At 37.8% G+C, this 24,882-nt stretch overlaps 1 protein-coding gene across 1 annotated transcript in view; it reads right to left on the bottom strand.

The window, feature by feature from the left end:
• Positions 1 to 24,482, bottom strand: part of SLC35A3 (solute carrier family 35 member A3) — a 40,308-nt gene extending 15,826 nt beyond the window's left edge. The window contains exon 1 of the mRNA XM_069598695.1: positions 24,013 to 24,482. Coding sequence (XP_069454796.1) covers positions 24,013 to 24,285 — 273 coding nt within the window. The 5' untranslated portion in view covers positions 24,286 to 24,482. The remainder of the gene's footprint in view (positions 1 to 24,012) is intronic.
• Between the last annotated feature and the right edge of the window lie 400 nt (positions 24,483 to 24,882).

The raw sequence follows: 24,882 nt of genomic DNA, 5'->3' as shown, positions 1-24,882 counted from the left end.
CATCCAGCATCCTCCCAAAATAAAAGAAGCAAAGCTCCAATATTTTTCCTAAAGTAATTTAATATTAACTCTAAGAGACTCACTTTAAATATGAACATACAAATATGTTAAAAACTAAAAGGACTGGAAAAAGATAAGCCATGATAAAAATAGCTATGAGGAAGTTGGAGGAGTTAGATTAGTATCAGGCAAAACAGACTATATAAGAATTATTTTTAGAATTAAAGGATACTTCATAATGATAAAAGTCAACACATCAGGAAGATATTATAAATGTACACGTGCTAACATAGCTTTAAATACATAAAGCTGACAGAACTAAAAGGAAGAACATGTAAATCTACAGTCAGAATGTGGGATTTTAATCCACCTTTCTCAGTAACTGATAGAATATACACACACACACACACACACACACAAAATCCAGTAAGAATACAAAAGATCTGAATAACACCATCAGTCACTAAAACTCTGCAGACCTGGAGATGATCCACTAAGATCCTCCTTCAAGGAAGGACTTAATGTAGTGTGCATGGCCAGAGAGCTGCCTCTCTGCCCCAAGCCACATCTTTGCTTCAAATTCATCTAAAGATTCAATCAAAAAAAAAAAAAAATCTCTGAAGGGTTTTTTTTTTTGGTAGAAACTGACAAACTGATTTGAAAATTTACAGGAAAATACAAAGGACCTGGACAACCGAAACAAATTTGAAAAGGAAAAATAAAGTGGAAGGGGTTAAACTACTGAAATTCCAGACTTACTATAAAGCTCTAGAAATAGACTGGTATTAACATAAGGACAGAAGAATAGATCAATGGAACAGAATGAACTCCAGAACAAGATCCATACATATTTGGTCAAATAATTTTGACAAAGTTACCAAAAAGAAAGCATAGTCTTTTTAACAAATAATTCTGAAACAATGAGCTATCTGTAGTTTTTTAAATGAACCACTATTTATCTGCCTTGTGCCAAATATTAACTAGAAATAGAGCTGTTATAAAAGCTAAAAATATAAATATTCAAGGGAAAAACATAGGAGAAAATAATATCCACATTTCTTACAAAATGCACAAACCACAAAAGAGAAATGTGGAAAAACTGGACATCATCAAAGTTTAAATCTGCTCTTCTGAAGATACTGTAAAAATAATGAAAGGCAAACCACATCATGGAGGAAAATGTTCTCAATACAAAAATCTGACCATGGCCTTGTATCTAGAATGTATACAGAACTCTTATAACACAATGAGTAGAAAAAAATTACCCAAATGAAAATGGACAAAAGATTTGATTAACATTTCACCAACAAAAGATAAAATGGCTAATATGCCCATGAAAAAAATGTTCAATATCACAGTCATTAGAGAAATACAAATTAAAGCCACAATGAGATAAATATATACCTACGAGAATAGATGAAGTCTTAAAAACTGATGCTACCAAGTGTTGAAGAGGGTTTAAAGTGAAAAGAACTCTCAATTTTGCTAGTGGAAATGTAAAGTAGCACAACCACTTTATCACCCATCTATCCCATTCTTATAAATCTGTGTGAGCAAAAGAATCCTAATGTGAAATAAAACGGTAGCATTTTAGAGGTGGAAAATGTTTTATAAATCATCCAGTACAATCTATTCATCTTACAATAAAGAAAACAGTGAACAGAGAAGTTAGATGACTTCTTCAAGGCCTTGTAACTACTAATTGGAAATAGCAGTTATAAAGTCAAATATCAGGTTCTCTAGATCACATTACATGTCACTGTAAAATTTCAAAGATTTCCTGGTGGCCTTTTATCTCTGTATAAAAGGAGAATAAGTTGCCAGCAATCTACATTTGGCAAAGGTATTTGATTTTCCTGGAAAATGTTACAAAATTATTTCAAATCTGTTCAAGAAAGTCTTTTGTTTATTCTGTACAACTAAAACTCTGCAGTGGCCACAGGACTGGAAAAGGTCAGTTTTCATTCCAATCCTAAAGAAAGGCAATGCCAAAGAATGCTCAAACTATTGCACAATTGCACTCATCTCACACGCTAGTACGAAGGCAATGGCACCCCACTCCAGTACTCCTGCCTGGAAAATACCATGGACGGAGGAGCCTGGTAGGCTGCAGTCCATAGGGTCGCTAAGAGTCGGACACGACTGAGCGACTTCACTTTCACTTTTTACTTTCATGCCTTGGAGAAGGAAATGGCAACCCACTCCAGTATTCTTGCCTGGAGAATCCCAGGGACAGAGGAGCCTGGTGGGCTGCCATCTATGGGGTAGCACAGAGTTGGACACAACTGAAGCGACTTAGCAGCAGCAGCAGCAGCACACTCTAGTAATGTAATGCTCAAAATTCTCCAAGCCAGGCTTCAGCAGGACGTGAACCGTGAACTTCAGATGTTCAAGCTGGTTTTAGAAAAGGCAGAGGAAACAGAGATCAAATTGCCAACATTCGCTGGATTATCGAAAAACCAAGAGAGTTCCAGGAAAACATCTACTTCTGCCTTATTGACTAAGCCAAAGCCTTTGACTGTGTGGATCACAATAAACTGTGGAAAATTCTGAAAGAGATGGGAATACCAGACCACTTGACCTGCATCTTGAGAAATCTGTATGCAGGCAAGAAGCAACAGTTAGAATTGGACATGAAACAACAGACTGGTTCCAAATAGGGAAAGGAGTATGTCAAGGCTGTATACTGTCACCCTGCTTTTAAACTTCTATGCAGAGTACATCATCAGAAACACTGGGCTGGAGGAAGCACAAGCTGGAATCAAGATTGCCGGGAGGAATATCAATAACCTCAGATATGCAGATAACACCACCTCTATGGCAGAAAGTGAAGAGGAACTAAAAAGCCTCTTGATGAAAGTGAAAGAGGAGAGTGAAAGGGTTGGCTTAAAGCTCAACATTCAGAAAACAAAGATCATGGCATCTGGTCCCATCACTTCATGGCAGATAGATGGGGAAACAGTGGAAACAGTGGCTGACTTTATTTTTTGGGGTTCCAAAATCATTGCAGATGGTGACTGCAGCCATGAAATTAAAAGATGCATACTGCTTAAAAGGAAAGTTATGACCAACCTAGATAGCATATTCAAAAGCAGAGACGTTACTTTGCCGACTAAGGTCCGTCTAGTCAAGGCTATGGTTTTTCCAGTAGTCATGTATGCATGTGAGAGTTGGACTGTGAAGAAAGCTGAGCACCAAAGAACTGATGCTTTTGAACTGTGGTGGTGGAAAAGACTCTTGAGAGTCCCTTGGACTGCAAGGAGATCCAACCAGTCCATCCTAAAGGAGATCAGTCCTGAGTGTTCATTTGAAGGACTGATGTTGAAGCTGAAACTCCAATACTTTGGCCACCTGATGAGGAGAGCCGACTCATTTGATAAGACCCTGATACTGGGAAAGATTGAGGGCAGGAGGAGAAGGGGACGACAGAGGAGGAGATGGATGGATGGCATCACCAACTCGGTGGACATGAGTTTGGGTAAACTCCAGGAGTTGGTGATAAGATAGGGAGGCCTGGCGTGCTGTGGTCCAGGGGGTCGCAAAGAGTTGGACATGACTAAGAGAGTGAACTGAACTGAAGACCATAATGTACATATTATAACGGGAATACTCTGATTTCTTTTCAAATGAAAATGTAAAGGTCAGATTCTAAGCCAGGATATATTACTTCTACAATTTGGCTTTTCCACTTTCAAGTATATACAACATCAACATAAACATTCACTGTGATAATACAGTTCTTGATATTCTTAGTCTCTCACAATATTATTTTTTATTTTTCTAAGTCTGTGAGAGAATAGAAAAAAATATACACTGGTTTCTGCCCCTGGCTCCTGAAACCCTGGTATTTCCCTAAGTGATAAGGCCACTAGGAGCATCTTTTGTTCTAATATTTGGTCTTTGACCCCAGTTCCTGACACATTGCTCCTGAAATCCTCATAATTTTCTGAGCGATAGATGTGTCTTTTGTTCTAATAAGGCAAATTTGGGTGGGCTTCTGGATGAGTCCTGAGTGAGAGCTGCTCAGCAGAAAAAACAAGCCATGATTAGAAGCTTGGAATTTTCAGCCCCATCTCTGAGCTCCCCTACTCCCCCATTGTCTTAAGAAGGCAGAAGGGCTGAATATGGAGTTAACGATCTATCATGCCTACATGATGAAGCCTCCATAAAATCCCAACAGTATAGGGTGCGGAGTGCCTCCAGGTTGGTGAACACATCCGTACAGGGAAGGTGAAGCACCCCAAGTCCATGGGTACAGAGGTTCCTGTGCTGGGAACCCTCCCAGACCCTGCCCTAATCGTCATCTGATTGTTCATCTGTATCCTTTATCATATCCTTTAATAAACTGGCGAACATAAATGTTTCCCTGAGTTCTATGAGCCACTCTAGCAATTTAATCAAGCCTGAGGACCTCTGATTTGTAGCTAAGTGCAAGTCAGTTGGTAACTGGGGACCCAGGTTGTGATCAGGATATGAAGTAGGGTGGGAGCAGTCTTGTGAGACTGAGCCCTTGTGAGACTGGGATCCGACACCATCTCCAGATGGGTAGTATTGGAACTGCCGAAGGACATCTAGCTGGCGCTGCAGAGAATTTGCCTTGGTGTGGGGAAAATCCCGACACAGATTTGACGACCAGAAGTGTCAGAAGTGAAACATTCTGTACGAGAAGTAGAGGAAACATGCAGGAGGAAAGAGGGATGTTGTTTTTCTAATATGAAGTTAAGAAGTAAAATATATGCAAACACATGATTATTTGCACTAGAGCACCTGTAAAGAATTACAGTTGAATTTACAATTCTGCCTAAAGGAAGAAAAAAAATTCAAAATGAAAAAAATCAAGTATTTCTTTTTTTTTCCTATTTCTTTTTTTTCTAGTTTAACTGAGATAAGATATCTAGTACTGTATCAGTTTAAGCAGTACAACATGACTTTCATGTATTATTAATTTTTTATCAAATAAATTAACATCAATCACCCTTTGCAATCCCACAGACTGCAGCATGCCAGGCTCCCCTGTTCTTCATTATCTCCCAGAGTTTGCTCAAACTTATGTTCACTGAGTCAGTGATGCCATCCAACCATCTCATCCTCTGTCAAGAAGTGTAATTTTAAGACATACAAACACTTAGTTTGATTTTAGAGTACAATATAGGTAGAAGTAAGTACTTTCATTTAATACAACTCCTATATGCAAAGCAAATATATAAAAACAAAATAGATGAAAACAAAGATTATGTTCTACCTCTTTAAGACTGTTTCTTCATTTCAGAATCTGCAATATTTTCCCATTATAACTGAAAACAAACTTCTAACATTTTCATGTTTAATGTTTAATTTCAGTCTCTCCTACATTTTTTTCTCATTGCCTAATCCCCCTTCTTTTATCCTTTCAGGTGATACCAATCATCTAGTTTCCAGGTTATTCTTTGTTTCATAGAAATTTCCTATCCAAGAAACTTACATATCAATAATCAATAAGAAACTGTTCTTTCACAAACGTAGCCATATTCAGTTTACTGTCAAAACCCTCATGTACCATTCAACAAATTAACACCCATGTTCCTTTAAAGACCCCAATTACTAAGCTCCCTGAACCCACCTGGAGTTCAGTGAGGCTCTCAGATTTAGAGCAGTATTAGAAGGGTCAGGATGCTTAGATGCTCCACTTTCACCTTAAAGCTAAGATATGAAAAATGTATTGTTCCTGATCAGTAAACAGCACTATTTCATTCTGATGACTTTCTTTGGTTCGGTTTGTTATGGTTTTTCTAAAAAAGCATTTATTATTTTATTTACTTTAAAAAGTAGTTACTGTTAGTGAGAAAAATGTAGAAACAAAAATTATATTGAACCCAATCCCACTACTCAAAGACAATATGAAGATATTTTGACATAGATTCTGTCATTTTTTCTTAAGTTTTTGGGAAATCTCTAAACCTGAGGACATTAGCAGCAAAGATAAAAGTACCTAGGCCATTTCATATTCCCACTGAAAGGACTTCAACAACTTTTGGAGATTCTTAGTTACATAGGAAATAAAGTCTTGTAATCAAAAAGTTCTAAATTCTCCTAAAACAGTAGATCTTTCTTGAGGGAAAAGAATGGATTTTAAAAATATAATAAAATACCAAGAATGTAACAAATGTCCACAATTCCACCACCTAGAACTAACAAATATCAATCTTGTCACATTTGCTTATCTTTCCTTTTTTAAAGGAATAAAACATTATAGTTAAAATTCTCTCTAAGCCACAACTCTAAGTCTTATCCCTCACTGTGCCCCTATTAACATGTGTTTGGAGTATGTATTTCTGTGCACTTTTAAAATTTTATATACCTACACAGAAATATATGTAAGCTTAAATATTTTAATATATACACATGGCATCAAACTTTTAATATAAAATATTTCAATATTTTAAACATTAATAGAATTATATCTATGTAGAACATGTAATAACATAATATACAGTATATTAATATAATTATATTAAATATATTTAATGTTTTATATTTAATATACATACCTATACAAACATGGTATACATTATTTAGCATCTTCCTTACTGTATTCAGCATTGTTTTGCCTTCTATGTTGACATACAGACCTAGTTCATTGCTTTTAATAACTATAATGTTCCATCAAATAAGCGGGCCTTCTATTTACCCATTCTCCTACTGATGAACATTTAAGATCCTTTTTTCTCCTTTTAAAGATTTAAATTTAAAAATTTTCTTAACATTTTTCAACAAGTAGCTCCTAAATATTATATAAGCTAATTTGTTTCAAGCTATTTTTCTAAAATTTAATATTTTATATGACTTCTCAGGTCTCTTCTAGTTCTAACTATACACAATTTTATTTCAATTTTTTCATCCAGAAGTATTATCTCAATATTTAAATTGTAAACTTTGAGGACTTCCCTGGTGGCACAGTAGATAAGAACCTGCCTGCCAATGCAGGGACACAGGTTTAATCCCTGGTCTGGGAAGATTCCACATGCTGTGGAGCAACTAAGTAGTTGTTCAACAACTACTGAGCCCACATGCTGAACTACTGAAGCCCACACAGCCCGTGCTCTGCAACAAGAAAAGCCACTGCAATGAGAAGCCCGAAGCACTTCAACGAAGAATAGACTCCACTCTCTGCAATTAAAGAAAGACTGCACAAAAGCAACAAAGACCCAGTACAGAAAAAAAAAATTACATTGTATACTGTGAGTATACATATAGCAATACATAACATATATTAACTATTATAAAGTTATTAGTGTATAACAATAATAATGTATAACTGTAATCCTGGTATATGTATATTATAAACATACTAATCTGATACAGTCACACTGCAAGTCCTTCTAAAAGTCCTTTGCACAGGAATATTTCAGGATTTGCTTAGTCACTAGAAAAGATCTTGTATTTGCTTTCCGATCACTATTTTTCTTCTGAAGTGCCAGAGAAGTTTGATATTTACAAAGTTGAGTTTTATTATTTTTAAATCCCTTCTTACTTCTTGAAAGAAAAATGTACAACAAAAACTTCATTCACCTAATAACCCCCATTCATTCGTATTTGATGAGTTTGTATGATGACTTGGTTAGAATTGTGCGTAAAAAATATTAGTGAACTTATTAAGTTCAAAAAATTCTCAGTAATTAATAATCTTCAGGGAAAAAAAAGGTTTTTCAAAAGTATTAGAAGGTTTAATTAAGCATATTTGATATGCTAATTACATATCCCTTATTTTCATTAAAGTAGCTCCCTAAGATCTTTGCCTTTATAATGCTTTGTCAACCAATTCTGAGTTACTTAAAGGCTTTAAACATTTTAAAAAATATATATTACACAAAGTATATTTATCATTAATGCACTACTACTTTCACCCTTATGTTAATCAGGGTGAGTAAGAAATTATTTGTTTGTTTATACCATTATTATTGCACTAGATAGGCATTAACCAAATTCTGAAACATTCAACTCTATACTCATGTTTCTCTTCAAATTGAATCTTTTCCCTTTTACTAAAGATTCTTGTTGGCGGCGATTAGTATGAGTGTTACTTCAACTGTTTGAGGCCTTGTAAGATAAACAAGACTGGAAAAAAAAAGAAAAAAACACTATATACTAAAAATTTCTATTTATTTTTTACTTGTAGATAAATCTGAAAATCAGCCTGGCTACAAAGTTATTTCCAATAACTTATATGTATAATATTTAGGTCTGTGTATGAAGCCCATTATTCCACTGAGACAATATCTGTATTTTGCTGTTATGTCTCCAGTCACTAAAAGTCCTGCAAAACTAAATGTTTAATTAATGTTTTTAAATTGTAGTACAATATATGTGGATTTTTAAAGACTATTAAGTACCTAAGGAATTCTGAAAATTAATTTTCCTTTCATTATAAAAACAAAAGGCTAAATTTCTAACTTAAGATTTCTTAGAGTGAGCTATTTTTACATTTTCTAAACACTAGTTCTGAAATACACTTCCTAAGTATTATATATCACACATTATTGATGCATAATAGAGAACATATAAAAACACACATTATAAAGTGGTATGCAAATATAAATTCAGAGTAGTCAGAAACAGCTATTAGTATAAAAACAAACCTTCCAAGTATTTTCTAAGTAAATGAACAGAAAAAGCAAATACATACAGAAATGCTGACTTCAGCTGCAATTTTTTGTCCATTATCTTCCATGATGCCAAAACTTTAAAACCGCAACCTATAACTGTATGCTAAATAATGATGAACAAAATTCATCACACCTGGCATGTATATGTCTTCTTTCCAAACTATCTCAGTAGAGATAATATTCCCCCCAAAGTTGCAACTTCCAAGTTGTACTTGAACTTCAATAATATTCCTGTGGAAAATTCAAGTCTTATTTTTTTATAAAAGTGAAAAGACACATAAGTTAAAGGTACTTTATATTATCAATATAGTCAATTTTGTTTCTACAGTAGAAATAATAACTTCCACTAAACTAGTGAGCTTAAGTTCACTCTTGAATGCTTAAGAAAAGCAAAATCCTGTTCAGTAACACTTAGCAACTGACTCTACAGTCTGTGGTTCCTATTACATTCTAAGGTAAACAACCTTTCATTGTTTCTCCTCCCTTTTCTTCTTCAAGGTGCCAGGTTTCTGTGTACATAAGACAATACCACCTGTATGTAAGTTAGAGTACTGTCAATTTTTAACTTGTTTTTTTCTTTATAGACTGCAGATTTTTCACTTCTACATTCAGATAAAATCAATAGTACTTAAATATTCCTTCAACTTCACAAATATAAAACCTCTTTGCATTCTAGTTTTTAGATTAAAAATTGTCCAGTATTATTGTACTCTTTATGCATGTTAATGATTGGGGAAACATAATGACCTAAAAAATATAGCTCTAAGATTCCCTTCTACTGTGAGGTAGGTGCCACGTAAAAAGGTACTCCTTTCTCACTCATCCATTTCCCTACCCCTTTGCCATTCTACCACTTTCTGCTGTGGTCACGTCCTGCCATTGACAGCTAAAGGCTGAAGTTAAAAGGCATCCTACAAAGAACAGAGGCTAGTGTACGATCCAGGTAGGGTCCGTAGGGTGGCAAAAGTTGCCACCCCAAAGTATCTCTTCAACATGCAGATTATTTCAAGCTGAAAACAGTGAAAGCCCTAAAGACTCAGCAAGAAACTTTGACCTTTCCCCTAACTGAGCGGGGAAAAAAAAAAAAAAGGGAATTTAGACAGAGGGCCTGTTCCCAGAATATCACCAGAGATACCTGCAAGGAATATGGGCTATGTGTGGTGGAAACTCTGGGCAGAGCCTAGAGATCATAGTCCACTCTGAATCACTGTCACTGCATGGCCCAGCAAATATTTACTTAGCAAACTTTTGCTTTTCCACCTTCATGTCAATTGCTTTCCTCCTCTTTGAAGAAACAAACCACTACCTCCAACATCCTCTTTTGTCTTTAGCTGCAGAGGGTATTTAAGATGAGGGTTTCAGCCATTTTGACAAGTTACTCAGTTTTCCTGGGTCTCTGTATGTACATGTGTTATTAAACTTTTGTGTGCTTTTTCTTTTCTCAATCTATCTCATGTCAATTCAATTCTGAGACCAGTCAGAAGAACCTAGAAAAATTAAAGGAAAAATTCCTCCTCCATGACAGGGTCACAGGCACTAACCATTAGGATAGTTTCAAGACTCAGGAGATTGGGGTCAGAAGTAGAAAATAAAGGTATCACACAATTCACCCACCATGTTTAAATACATACATACCATGGTCAGGCACTATGATGAGCACTGGATATACAATGATGAACAAAACAAATATAATCTTTTTCTTTGGAGGGCTTATCCTCTAGCTTGGAAGACAACAGATTATTCAAATAATTTAAGAAATAGTATAAGGATGCAAGGGCTTCCCAGGTGGCTCAGTGGCAAAGAATCGGCCTGCCAAGGCAGGAGATGGGGGTTTGATCCCTGGGTCAGAGAAGGAAACGGTAACCCACTCCAGTATTCTTGCCTGGGAAAACCCATGGACAGAGAAGCCTGGCAGGCTACAGTCCATAGCGTCACAAAAGAGTCAGACATGACTTAGAGACTAAACAACAACAATATAAAGGTGTAAACTGCTATGACACAGTGTATGATAGGAAAGTATCACAGGGAAATTACAGTCCTTATATTATTACTGTATACAGTAATGGTTAAACTGAAACACATTTCCCCAAATCCCCTTCTCTATATGGTGCTGGGTCAGAATCAACTAAACACAAAATCTGCACAAGATTTGGAAGGCAGAGTGAATGAAGCAAGAGCCATTACTCCAGAAGATTCTCAAGAGTTAAATGTGATTTAACTCTTAACATTCATCCTCTCTTCCCTGCTCTAAGTCAATTCTTCCCAGCTGCTGACCCTACTGAGCAACAGTTCCTAATCCCTAGAACCTGTAAATGTTACTTATTTGGAAAAGGGAATCTTGCAGATGAAATGAAGTTAAGGATCTTCAGATGGGAAAATTATTCTGAATTAGCTAAGTAAATCCTAAATGCCAATGCAAGTGTCCTCATAAAAGACAAAAGAGGAAAATACAAATACGTAAAAGAAGGCTTTTCCTACGGATCAGAGGGTAAAGAATCCACCTGCAGTCAGGTGAGAAAATAAGGCAAAGGTTTGATCCCTAAGCTAGGAAGATACCCTGGAAGAGGAAATGGCAACTCACTCTGCTATTCTTGCCTAAAAACACCCTGGAGGGCTACAGTCCAAAGGGCTGCAAAGAGTCAGCCATGACTGAACATTCATGCACGAAAGAGAAGTCGGCACTGTAAAGATGGAGGAAAAAGAAATTTGAAGATGCTGGCCTTGAGCATCTGGAGTGATATTCCAGACTGGAGTGATGTAGCCACAAACCAAATAATGTTGGCGCCCACCAGAAGATGGAAGAAAAACTGGAGTGGATTATTCCCTAAAGCCTCCGGAGGGAACATAATCCCTCTGACACTTTGATATTAGCCCAATGATACTGTTTTTGGATTTCTTGCCTGCAAAACTGTGCGAGAATACATTACTCTTATTTTAAGCAATCGAACATGTGGTAATTTGTTACAGCAGCCCCAGGAAACCAAGCATCTGAGTCTATAATGAAAAAATGTAATTGTTCTCCAGTCCTTGTGTAGTTGGGAAGAATGCATTTACTATGTGCTGGAAGAAGACTGGTTAAAATTAAGCTTTCAGTACTCAAACGAGTTATTAATAAGTTAACAGGAAAACTGGGTCATATTGAAAATTGCATAGAACAGTTCCTGGCACATAGTATGTGCTCAATAAATATATTTTTAAAAATAAATGCCAAAATCAGTAACAAATCAAGGATACCAAAAAATGAGGTATCCATCATGGAAAATGGTGATCATCCATCATGGAAAATCTGAAGCCTATCCACTTGGTTGATAAAACTAAATGATTAATAACAACACTTCTACAGGGAAGGTAAAGACTTGACAAACATTACAAAGTAATTCTACTACAGCTAATTTTATAAAACATCAATTTCTTTGCTATTTTAAAGAACATAAAGGCAAAAGAAAGTACAGATTACATGTTTATTAGTCTGTTTTTATAACCTGAAATATTAATAGTAGATAATCAGAGATAAATGTACAAGCTAGAAAACAATTTTCCAATTTTAAGTTTTCTGTCGATATTCAATTACCCTCAAATTGATTCCTTTAACATGATTTACTACCCAATTTCAGGTAGACTACATTTGTCAAAACATACCATCTGAAATTTATCTATATATATGTAGAAAGTCAAACACAGTCCTATAAAATAGCTTTGATTTTCAAGCACTAACATTAATAATAGGGTTCTAGTATTTTCTAACATTTTAAAAATGTTTAAGTATTAAACTGTACTAGGGTAATCAAGAATAATGTCTAGCTCTTTATTTAATTCAGCCTGAGGATAAATCTTTAAGATAAGGGGCCTTAAAATATTTTTCTTTGCAGCCTTCACAAATGGTAAAAGTTTCAGAAAAATATGTTTATCAGTGAAAATAATTTAACTGAAACTTCACATGAATTGTTACTGATAGTTTATGGCCTGGCAAACTGTCAAAGATTTTAAAATTTTTAAAAATCCTAAGCTGTTAATTTGTGCTTGGGTAACTAATAAAAGATTACCACACTCCTATAAGGACAAAATTCCAATATTAAAATTCAAATCCATTCTAAATCTGACAACGCAACCACTCCCAAGTAAACCTATAATAGTCTTAGTAGTTTCTATTTGCTATGGTTGTATTAACTACATAGGATATAAAAATATTTTGTTTTATGCTTTTTTGTTTCCAAAACTTAAAAAATTTTTATTGAACTACTGTATAGTTGATTTACAATGGTTTCTGGTATATAGCAAAGTGATTCAGTTATACATGCATAATTATTTTTCATTATAAGATATTGAATATAGGTGCCTGTGCCAAATGGTAGGATCTTGTTTATCTATTTTATACATAATAGTTTCTATCTGCTAATCTCAAACTCCTAATTTACCCCTCCTCCTGCTTTTCCCCTTTGGTAATCATAAGTTTGTTTTCTATGTCTGTGAGTTTCTGTTTCTATTTCTGAATACAATATGAATCTATCTCATGCTCTGCTTCATTTCTGATGGGGAGAGCCTTCAGGGTTTCACAGCTCTAAATCTACCGTCCATATAGCAATGTCTTAATAAAATGTGGATCTAATCACACAGCTTTCCTATTTGTAAAGTTTAACTGAAATACAGTGCCGGTCACATATTAGTCATTTACTCTATGCTAGGTTTATAAAAGAACAAATAAACTCTGTAATATGTAAATTCTCAGAAGAGAAAAATGACCCTGTGAATTAAGTCTCTCTGTATATACATAAAAAGCAAATGGAACTGGTTTTCATTAAGTATTTTCTAACAGTTGCAACTTCACAAGAGAAGTTAAATTAATGAAATAACTATTTACTGAGCACCTGCAACCAATCAGACGTTGTGCTAGGTGCTTTATAGGCATCATCTCACTTAAAACTCATTTAATCTGTAAAGGAGATACCACTCATTTGACAGATTAAAAACTGAAGTTCTGAGATATTAAGTCTATAACTTCCTTTGCATAATATGCCAGAATTCAGATACGAAGCATGATTTCTCTCAGTCTAAACTACAATTCATGGCCCATGAATTTTTGCAAGGAGTCTATTGCACGGTCTTTGCAATAATGCCTAAGTGTTGAAACATGTCTAAGTTTTAGACAGTCAGTCACCATAACATTAGAGTATGTCTCCACCAGACTGTATAACTTCACATTCTGTCTCCACATAACCATATCCAAGGCAAAACACTTAACCTCTGTTCCTCCTTTCTCCTACCTGTAAAATAGGAATAAACAATAGTATGTACTTCATAGGATGGTTTAAAGGATATACGTCACAAAACAGTCATTATAATTCTACATTGCCTCATCTGAGTATGCACTGGATAAAACAGTCAGCAAAAACAAGACCGGGAGTGGACTGTGGCTCAGATTATGAACTCCTTATTGCCAAATTCAGACTTAAATTGAACAAAGTGGAGAAAACCACTAGACCATTCAGTTATGACCTAAATCAAATCCCTTATGATTATACAGTGGAAGTTGAGAAATAGATTTATGGGACTAGATCTGATAGACAGAGTGCCTGATGAACTATGGATGGAGGTCCGTGACACTGTACAGCGGACAGGCAACAAGACCATCCCCAAGAAAAAGAAATGCAAAAAAGCAAAATGGCTGTCTGGGGAGGCCTTACAGATAGCTGTGAAAAGAAGAGAAGTGAAAAGCAAAGGAGAAAAGGAAAGATATAAGCATCTGAATGCAGAGTTCCAAAGAAGAGCAAGGAGAGATAAGAAAGTCTTCCTCAGCGATCAATGCAAAGAAATCGAGGAAAACAACAGAATGGGAAAGACTAGAGATCTCGTCAAGAAAATTAGAGATACCAAGGGAACATTTCATGCAAAGATGGGCTCAAAAAAGGATAGAAATGGTATGGACCTAACAGAAGCAGAAGATATTAAGAAGAGGTAGCAAGAATACACAGAAGAACTGTACAAAAAAGATCTTCATGACCCAGATAATCACGAAGGTGTGATCACTCCCACTCACCTAGAGCCGGACACCCTAGAATGTGAAGTCAGGTGGGCCTTAGGAAGCATCACTATAAACAAAGCTAGTGGAGGTGATGGAATTCCAGTTGAGCTATTTCAAATCCTGAAAGATGATGCTGTGAAAGTGCTGCACTCAATATGTCAGCAAATTCAGAAAACTCAGCAGTGGCCACAGGACTGGAAAAGGTCAGTTTTCATTCCAATCCCAAAGAAAGGTAATGCCAAAGAATGCTCAAACTACCACACAATTGCACTCATCTCACACGCTAGTAAAGTAATGCTCAAAATTCTCCAAGCCAGGCTTCAGCAATACGTGAACCGTGAAATTCCAGATGTTCAAGCTGGTTTTAGAAAAGGCTGAGGAAACAGAGATCAAATTGCCAACATCTGCTGGATCATTGAAAAAGCAAGAGAGTTCCAGAAAAACATCTATTTCTGCTTTAATGACTATGCCAAAGCCTTTGACTGCGTGGATCACAATAAACTGTGGAAAATTCTCAAAGAGATGGGAATACTAGACCACCTGACCTGCCTTTTAAGAAACCTGTATACAGGTTAGGAAGGACAGTTAGAACTGGACATGGAACAACAGATTGGTTCCAAATAGGAAAAGGAGTATGTCAAGGTTGTATATTGTCACCCTGCTTATTTAACTTACATGCAGAGTACATCATGAGAAATGCTGGGCCGGAGAAAGCACAAGCTGGAATCAAGATTGCTGGGAGAAATATCAATAACCTCAGATATGCAGATGACACCACCCTTGTGGCAGAAAGTGAAGAGGAACTAAAGAGCCTCTTGACGAGAGTGAAAGAAGAGTGAAAAATTTGGCTTAAAGCTCAACATTCAGAAAACAAAGATCATGGCATCTGGTCCCATCACTTCATGGCAAACAGATGGGGAAACAGTGCAAACAGTGGCTGACTTTATTTTGGGGGGCTCCAAAATCACTGCAGATGGTGATTGCAGCCATGAAATTAAAAGACACTTGCTCCTTAGAAGGAAAGTTATGACCAACCTGGACAGCATATTAAAAAGCAGAGGCAATACTTTGCCAACAAAGGCCCATTTAGTCAAGGCTATGGTTTTTCTAGTAGTCATGTATGGATGTGAGAGTTGGACTATAAAGAAAGCTGAACACAGAAGAATTGATGTCTTTGAACTGTGGTGTTGGAGAAGACTCTTCAGAGTCCCTTAGACTGCAAGGAGATCCAACCAGTCCATCCTAAAGGAGATCAGTCCTGGGTGTTCATTGGAGGGACTGATGTTGAAGCTGAAACTCCAATACTTTGGCCACTTTTTGCGAAGAGCTGACCCATTTGAAAAGACCCTGATGCTGGGAAAGATTGAAGGTGGGAGGAGAAGGGGACAACAGAGGATGAGATGGTTGGATGGCATCACCGACACAATGGACATGGGTTTGGGTGGACTCTAGGAGTTGGTGATGGACAGGGAGGCCTGGCGTACTGCAGTTCATGGGGTCGCAAGGAGTCGGACATGACTGAACAACTGAATTGAAGTGAACTGAATAAGACTCATGTTACAAAATGCCACTGCTGCTGCTGCTGCTAAGTCGCTTCAGTCGTGTCCGACTCTGTGCGACCCCATAGACGGCAGCCCACCAGGCTCCCCCGTCCCTGAGATTCTCCATGCAACAACACCAGAGTGGGTTGCCATTTCCTTCTCCAACGCATGAAAGTGAAAACTGAAAGTGAAGTCGCTCAGTCGTGTCCGACTCTTCACGACCCCATGGACTGCAGCCCACCAGGCTCCTCCATCCATGGGATTTTCCAGGCAAGAGTAATGAAGTGGGTTGCCATTGCGTTCTCCAACAAAATGCCACTAGTAACATTTAAAACTGGCTTTTTATAGTACATATGAATTTAGAAAAACCTTATCTACCTTTTATAGAAAAACTAGGCAGAGTAGGTATAAAGTCATGTGTGGACATTTCCTTACTGGAATAATTTTCTTTTTTAGCATTTGTCTGACATGATCTAAAATTCCAGCTTTATTTTAACTCTGTTTCCTACTATATTACCTGACTTACCAGAGCTTTTCAATTAAAGTGCTTATCTCCAGGCAGCAACTGATTCTTTGGTTCCATATGGGATGGTATCTCCGACATGAATGATAAACTAGTAAGAGTTTTGGGTAGGCAATCTGGATTGAGCAGCTGAGTTAAACTTTAGCTTATAAAATAAACACTCATATTTATATACCAAACACTTTCAAATTTATATAGCAGAAGACACTCAAAAACCAATCATTAAAATACATATTAAAAAACCATATATAATCACAGCACTATACTCCTTCATTAAAGGAAACAATTAAGTTTAATGTACTTAGGATACACCTGTCTTTCAGACAGGTGAAATCTAATGTTAAGCTACCAATTCATATTGATCTGAACTTTAATAAATTCATACACACATCATTATCAACTACTAGTTGATGATGTTCAAGCTACCTCAGTAACCCAGACAGGTCTACAATTTACTCTTCAGTTTTTTATAATTTCACAGACACACACAAATCCACAGCAGATTGTTATCAAATAGAAACTTCCTTCTCTAATAAAGGGAGATAAACTCAAAAGTTATGCTTCATAGCTACTGAAGGATTAGGCTTTAAGGGAGAGAATATTTCAGTTGATTCTAATTATTTGTCCAGTCATTCATCCTACATACTTTCAACTGAGTTTGATACAAATTATATCCATTTCAAATATAACTGAGGCAGCCCAGACAGTGTTATGTAGGACACAGGGTTTGATCTGTCTGACCCTGAATATTCTCATTTAAAAGGTGGTGATGGGAAACAAAATATGCTCTTCCCCAAATATGCTACTTTGACATATTGAGTAGTAGATATTAAAATGCAGGGAAACCTCTCTGAATTTCCCTTATCTGCTTAAACATAAATCCTCTAAAAGGAAGTCAACTGTCATAAATCCACTCCCCAAAGGAGCTTCATCAACCAAGGAAGACTGACTATGAATCACAGGAGAGGAGAGGAAGGTAAATTCTCACATTGTCCTTTACAAAATCAGATTAGCAGGAGAGAACATTTGTAAAAATTCACTCTGAATTGCAACTTTGTATATAAAATGGTTTTGGTGTATTCATTGTTTATTATTCTATTTATTTTTGGCTGTGCTGGGTCTTTGTTGCTTCATGGACTTTTCTCTGGTTGCAGTGAGCAGGGGCTACTCTCTAGCTGTGGTGCAAGGGTTTCTCATTGCAGTAGCTTCCTTATTGCGGAGCACAGGTTCTAGGGCACATGGGCTCAGTAGTTGCAGTTTCTGGGCTGTAGAGCATAGGCTCAGTAGCTGTGGCCCACGCGTTTAGCTCTGCGGCATGTGTGATCCTCCAGGTCCAGGGACCAACCAATCCTGCATTGTTGTTGCTGTTCAGTTGCTAAGTCATCTGACTCTTTATGACCCCACGGACTGCAATGTGCCAGGCTTCCCTGTTCTTCACCATCTCCCAGAGTTTGCTCGAATTCATATCCATGAAGTCAGTGATGCCCTCTTCTCCTTCTTATATCAGTCTTTCCCTTTATCAGGGTCTTTTCTAATGAGTCAGCTCTTCACATTAAGTAGCCATAGTATTGGAGCTTCAGCTTCAGCATCAGTCCTTCCAATGAATATTTAGGATTGACAGGTTTGATCTCCTTGCTGTCCAAGGGACTCTCTAGAGTTTTCTCCATCACCACAACTCAAAAGCATCAACTTTTTGAGACTCAGACTTCTTTATGGCCCAGCTCTCACATCTGCACATGACTACTGGAAAAACCATCAGTTCAGTTCAGTTCAGTCGTTCAGTCGTGGAAAAACCATAGCTTTGACTATACGGACCTCTGATGGCAAAGTGATGTCTCTGCTTTGTAACATGCTGTCTAGGTTGGCCATAGCTTTTCTTCCAAGGAGCAAGCATCTTTTAATTTCATGACTGCAGTCACTGTCCAGTGATTTTGGAGCCCAAGAAAATAAAATCTGTCACTGCTTCTACTTTTTCCCCTTCTATTTGCTGTGAAGTGACGGGACTGGATGCCATGATCTTAGGTTTTTGAATGTTGAGTTTTAAGCAGCTTTTTCACTCTCCTCTTACTTTCATCAAGAGGCTCTTTAGTTCCTCTTCACTTTCTGCCATTAGGGTGGTATCATCTGCGTAATATCTGAGGTTGTTGATACTTCTCCTTGCAATCTTGATTCTAGGTTGTGATTCATCCAGCCTGGCATTTCGCATGATGTACTCTGCAGATAAGTTAAATAAGCAGGGTGACAATATACAGACTGGATATACTCCTTTCTCAATTTTGAACCAGTCCATTGTTCCATATCTGGTTCTAACTGTTGGTTCTTGACCTGCATACAGGTTTCTCAGGAGACAGGTAAGGTGGTCTGGTATTCCCATCTCTTTAAGAATCGTCCATAGTTTGTTGTGTTCCACACAGCCAAAAGCTTTAGCACAGTCAATAAAGATGTTTTTCTGGAATTTGCTTGCATCTTCCATAATCCAAAAGATGCTGGCAACTTGATTTCTGGTTCCTCTGTCTTTTCTAAATCCAGCTTGTCATCTGGAAGTTCTCAATTCATGTACTGCTGAAGCCTAGTTCATGAACTGCTGAAGCCTAGCTTGAAGGATTTTGAGCATTACCTTGCAAGCATGTGAAATTAGTGCAACTGTGTAGTAGTCTGAACATTCACTGCCATTGCTCTTCTTAGGAACTGGAATGAAAACTGACCTTTTCCAGTCCTGTGGCCACAGCTGAGTTTTCCAAATTTGCTGACAGGCAGATTCTTTACCACTGAGCCACCAGGGAAGCCCACTCATGGTTTGATTCTTGCCTTCCCAGGGACAGCTATTGCTTTCTGGTTTGTCTCATTTTGTGTCCTGAAAAACTGGGGTTGGTTTTCTGCCTGCTCAGGCATGCAGGTTATGATTCTTGTGTATGCAAGTAACTCAACTGTAAGGCTGGGGGCCAAAAAAATATGACCAAACAGAAATGTGGGTTACATCTCATCTGCAGCTGGTATCCTACTGAAAACTGCCAGCTTGGGGGTGGGGGTGAGATGTTATCATCTTAAAATTTTGTGTACCACAGAAATAATCAAATTTCCTTCTCCACTGCATTAGAATGAATTCTCACTAGATCCTTAACTATGACCATTTTTAAGTCTTCTGTCATTTACAAATAGTTACTGTTTTACTCTTATCCCTTCCTGAAGTTTGTCCAAAACATTTGTCTTCAAAAAGATTCAAGAAAATGACACTGATAAGTACTCTACATTACAGATTTGTAATAACTTTAAGATCATACCATTGAACTAGGTAATAAATTCTACAACTCTAATGGAAAAAATTAATGGATTCATAAAACTACTAACTTTAGATCAAGCAAAACAGGAATAATGTTTTACATGGGACTGAGAAAATGATGAGAATGATTTTTAATTTTATGACTTTTTGTTAAAAACATTGCTAGCTCTTTAACACTTTAACAGACTGAAGGAAACCTTTTTTCTTAAACTAGAAAGCAATTTGGTAAATTATATCTTTGTAAACAGAACTGAATCATTTATTTATCTGTCTCCCTATGTGATTCTTCAAGAAATCAGAAATTAATAGTGAGTGTTCTTAATTTCATGACACTATAGTTACTTGCCTATGTTCAATAAGAATCTGTTTTCCTTGTGATAGGATACAATTGGAAACACTGGCTATACTGCCAAAGTTTTGACTGAGATGTCATATTTGAGGATAATATCAACCTTAAGGAATTAAAGTAGACTTTGTATAAAGGCCACCATTCTTTTGGTAAAGAATCCGCCTGCAATGTGGGAGACCTGGGTTCAATACCTGGGTTGGGAAGATCACCTGGAGAAGGGAAAGGGTTCCCACTCCAGTATTCTGGCCTGGAGAATTCCATGGACTGTATAGTCCACTGGGTCACAAAGAGTCGGACACAATTCCAACTTTCACTTTACAAGGTCAGTGAAGCCCCTTCCAGAAAAACAAAAACAAACTAAAACACACACACACACACACACACACACAACCCCTGCTTTCATAGTTCCCAGCCATTTCAGGTGAGTAAAGAAGGTCATTTTCCGGTGGATCCAAGAACTTAAGGATTTCTTAGGGACCTCAAGGAAAAAGAAGAGAGAAATTCACTCAAATCTAAGTATTACAGGAGAAATCTGATGGTCAGTCCTTGGCTTGGCTTTCTGGGCTTGAGATACTTTCAAACGTCTGAGATTCCTTCTGAAAAGTTACAGCAAAGCAGATTTTTAAAAGTCTTTATGGTCAATTACTATTCTTACTGCATTTACATAAATAATCAGGCCAAATTTAATGAGACTAGACTTATTTTGCAAACAAATTAGTCTTACTGTGACTATCTTTGGTAGAAGTAGAGAGGACTATAGACAGAATATTTATGTTTCAGTAGCACACTTTTGTGGATATCAAATTCTACTGTAGTCCACTGTCTTTGAGGTTTTGTAATCTACATGTACACTGGATTGGATATTGAATTATTCTAGTTTCCCCCAATATCTAGTTATGACTCTCTAAACTAACATTTTCAACTTTCTCTACTCTGACTTGGAATCACAAAAGCTAAACACTGTCCTTTCCCCAAAGCCCTGCAAGCTGAAGCTAGACAACCTGGATAACTTATTATTTCTTCCAGTTTTATTGAGTTATAATTGACATTCAGCACCACATAATTTTATGTTGTACAGCATAATGATTTGACTTACATACATCGTGAAATGATTACAACAGTAAATTTAGTGAATATCAATCTTCTCATGTAAATTAAATAGAAAATATATATTTATGTTTTTTGCCTTATGATGAGAATGTTTACGATTTACTCTCAACTTTGATATATAAAGTGCAGAAGTAATACTTACCTTTATCACGTTGTACATTATAGCCCTAGTACTTATTCATCTTATAACTGAAAGTTTTTGCCTTTTGATTACCTTCTTCCAATTCTACCCTACCTTCCACCCTGCCACCCTCTGGTAAGCACAAATCTGATGTCTTTTTTCTGAGTTTGTTTTTGAAGTACAACTGACATACAACACTATGCTAGTTCCTGGTATGCATCATGTGATTTGCTATTTCTAGACATTTCTAAAGTAATCACCATGATACATATAGTCACCATCTGCCACCTAAGATTTACATATGTATTGACTATATTCCCCACACTGTACATTTCCTACTTGTGACCATTTATTTTGTTACTGAAAGTTGTACCTTTTTATCTCTTCCACCTATTTCTCCCCTCCCTCCATCCCTGTATCCTCAGGTAACCAACCACCTGCTTGTTCTCTGAGTTTATGATTCTATTTCTGTTTAGAATGGTCACTTTTGTGTTGTAGTATAATCTTATTTCAGCTTTTTATTAATCTTATATTTGAAAATGCTTTTCTGTTCTATGTTTTAGCACTTTACTTGATCCTCAAAGTAATAAATCTTTGAGGTAGTATAGATAACTTTCTCAAAAAATGATAGCAAAATGCTAATTTAACAAATATTATAAAATACTTATAACGTGCGGCACACAAGAGAAGAATGTTTTGGACTGAAGATAGACTTTAGAGAGCTTTATAAGAAGGAAGTAGCAACTTCCAGTTGGAAAAGAAGTCCTGGGAATACTGAACAGCATGGTAACTATAGTTAATAATACCATATTGTATATTTGAAAGTTGCAAAAAGAGTAAACTTAAAATCTTAAAAGCTGTCATTACAAGAAAAATTTTGTATTTATGTGTGGTGATGAATGTTAACTAGATTTGTGATAATTTTGCAATACATACAAATATCAAATCATTATGATGTACACTGGAAACTAATACGGAATTATATGTCAATTACATCTCAATTTTTTAAAAAAGTAAAGGAGATGGCATTAAAGAATACCTTTTGCAAAGATGGACAGAATGATTTCTACAAAGATGGGAAAAAAGGCCTTCCTTGTAGGAAGAAAGGATGTAAGCAAAGAAGAAGGCACGTAGGCATAGAACATGCTCAGAAATTAACTTCAAAGTAACTATTATGATTGAGCTAAAAAACAGAACTCCTGGGATAAAATAATTTTTAAAAAAGAATGAAAGGGACGTGTTGATTTGATTGAAGTCAAGGACAGCTACACATTTTTGAAGAGCTTTGGTTGGTAACCTAAATAATTTTAAATTTAATCCGGATTCAATAGAAAGTCGGTTGAGTATGTCTGAGGAAAGAGAAACCAAGGAATACATAAGACCTCTGGTTTTGAAAAGCAGTTTCAAGGGGAGTTACTGGAAGGGAGATAGGCTGAGGGCAGCAAACCCAGCCACTGCCACAGAGCAAGTAAGAAGAGTCAAGAGAAGTCACGTTTAGCACAGAAATAAAAAAGAGAACAAGCAAACTGGGATGCTGAAAAAGTAGAATCAATACTTGGGAGGAAAGTTAGGACTAGGAATGTAAATTTAGAAGTCATGCTTTTAAAGGAAACAATCTGAGTTTACCAGCGAAAATGAGTAAGTGAACCAAGTGAGAAACTACCGAATTTCATTTTTAACTACCAAAGTTGAATGCTGTTCGAAAACAAAAAAACTGCGGTTCCATTTTCAATTACTGCATGTAACAGAACATAATAAAAGATTCAGCCTTGTACCATAAAGTAATGAAACGTGTTTTACCAAGCATGGACCCAGTACTACATTTAATATTACCCTTTAATTCATTTGAACCAGCGTCCCCTGTAGTTTAGTTGCTTTTAATAAAAGTTAATTAAAATCTTCCCTTCCTAAACACTCAGAACCCAACAAGCACACCTTTTCTGATAGGAATTCCACCTGGCCTCAGACAGCCTTTGCCTGCGTACTAGCCTTACCAAGGACAACCTTTCCATTTCTTGAAGTCCCTGAGGCTTCTTCAGCGCAGGGTCCCGGTACACGTAGCGGGAGCTCCAGGGCAGTTCGCAAATGGAATGACCGCCAGCCTGGCCCTCCGGCCACTCGGTTCCGCACGCCCCAGACTCTAAAGCACACACTGCCGTTTTCATTTGGTTGACACACCCCTTTCCTGGAGCCCTGTTCCTTCCTACACCCAGCACATTCCTCACGTCGTCCCTCGTACTTACAACGTGTCACTTCATCCACTCCCACCCCGCACTCAGCTAGTACTTAAGGTATTCCACACCGTTCCCTTCACTCAGACTTCGTATCAGCCCCGCGCCCGCTGCATCCTCCCGGAGCTGCCCCGGCCAAAGCTGAGGCCACCGGCCTGTCTGTGCCCGCCGCCACCCAGGAGCGCACCAGGCTCACCTTCCGCGCAGCTCCGCCGGCTGCGCGTACTGGGGGCGGCGGCTCAGCTCGGCCCGGCGCCCCGGGCTGCGGCGCCCGCCGGGTCCCCCGCGACCCTTGAAGCGCAGCACCACTCGCTACCGCCGCCGTCGCTGCCGCCGGCCCGGTGCGGCCCAGGCGTTTCCGGGTTCCCGCGGTCCCGTCTCCCAATCGCTCCGGCTGCCGCCTCGGCCCGGGTGAACGCCGTTCCCGGCTCGGCTCTGCTGGTCCCAGCTTGGCACTTGCCAACTCCATCCCCAAGACGAAGACTTCAGAGGCTCCGCGGGCGACCCCCGGTGCCGGCTTCACTGTCGTGTCCTTGCCTGGGGGCAGTGCCTCCTGCTAGTTGTTTCCTAAAGGGACATAGCGGACGGAGTGACTCCAGCGGCGTGCCTCTGCCGGACAGCCTGGAGGCGAAGGGCACCAGGGTGTGAGACTGCGAAAGTAAAGTCAAAGTCCTTTGGGGGCAAAGAACCCTGAGAGGGAGTGAGGAGGTGGATCCAGGAAGCAAACAAACTGGGTTCTAGAAATGTCAGTGACAGTGAAAACTAACGAGATTCGCTCTGGCGCAGGCTGCCACTCATTTTTCTGGAAGGCTTGTTCGGTTGGAAATAACTGCTTCTCCCACCCTGGTTTAGACCCTGAGGCTGAACAGAGCCTAGAGCAGCGCCATCAAATTAGTAGGGTAGGATTATTCCTTTCCTCTTAACACTACGCCGCTATGAATTAAGCCCGTGTCTATATTGCAAATGATTAAAACTACGTCGGAGAAAGACAAAAGGAGAAAGCGAGCAGAAAAACAAAATTAAATAACTGTATTAGAGTAAAATGACTGGCTTTAAAATTTTGGCT

This window comes from Ovis canadensis, chromosome 1 (assembly GCF_042477335.2).
Source record: "Ovis canadensis isolate MfBH-ARS-UI-01 breed Bighorn chromosome 1, ARS-UI_OviCan_v2, whole genome shotgun sequence".
In the NCBI taxonomy this organism is placed as follows: domain Eukaryota; kingdom Metazoa; phylum Chordata; class Mammalia; order Artiodactyla; family Bovidae; genus Ovis; species Ovis canadensis.
Note: the sequence above shows the minus strand (reverse complement) of the source record. Positions and strands in the feature narration are given on the sequence as shown.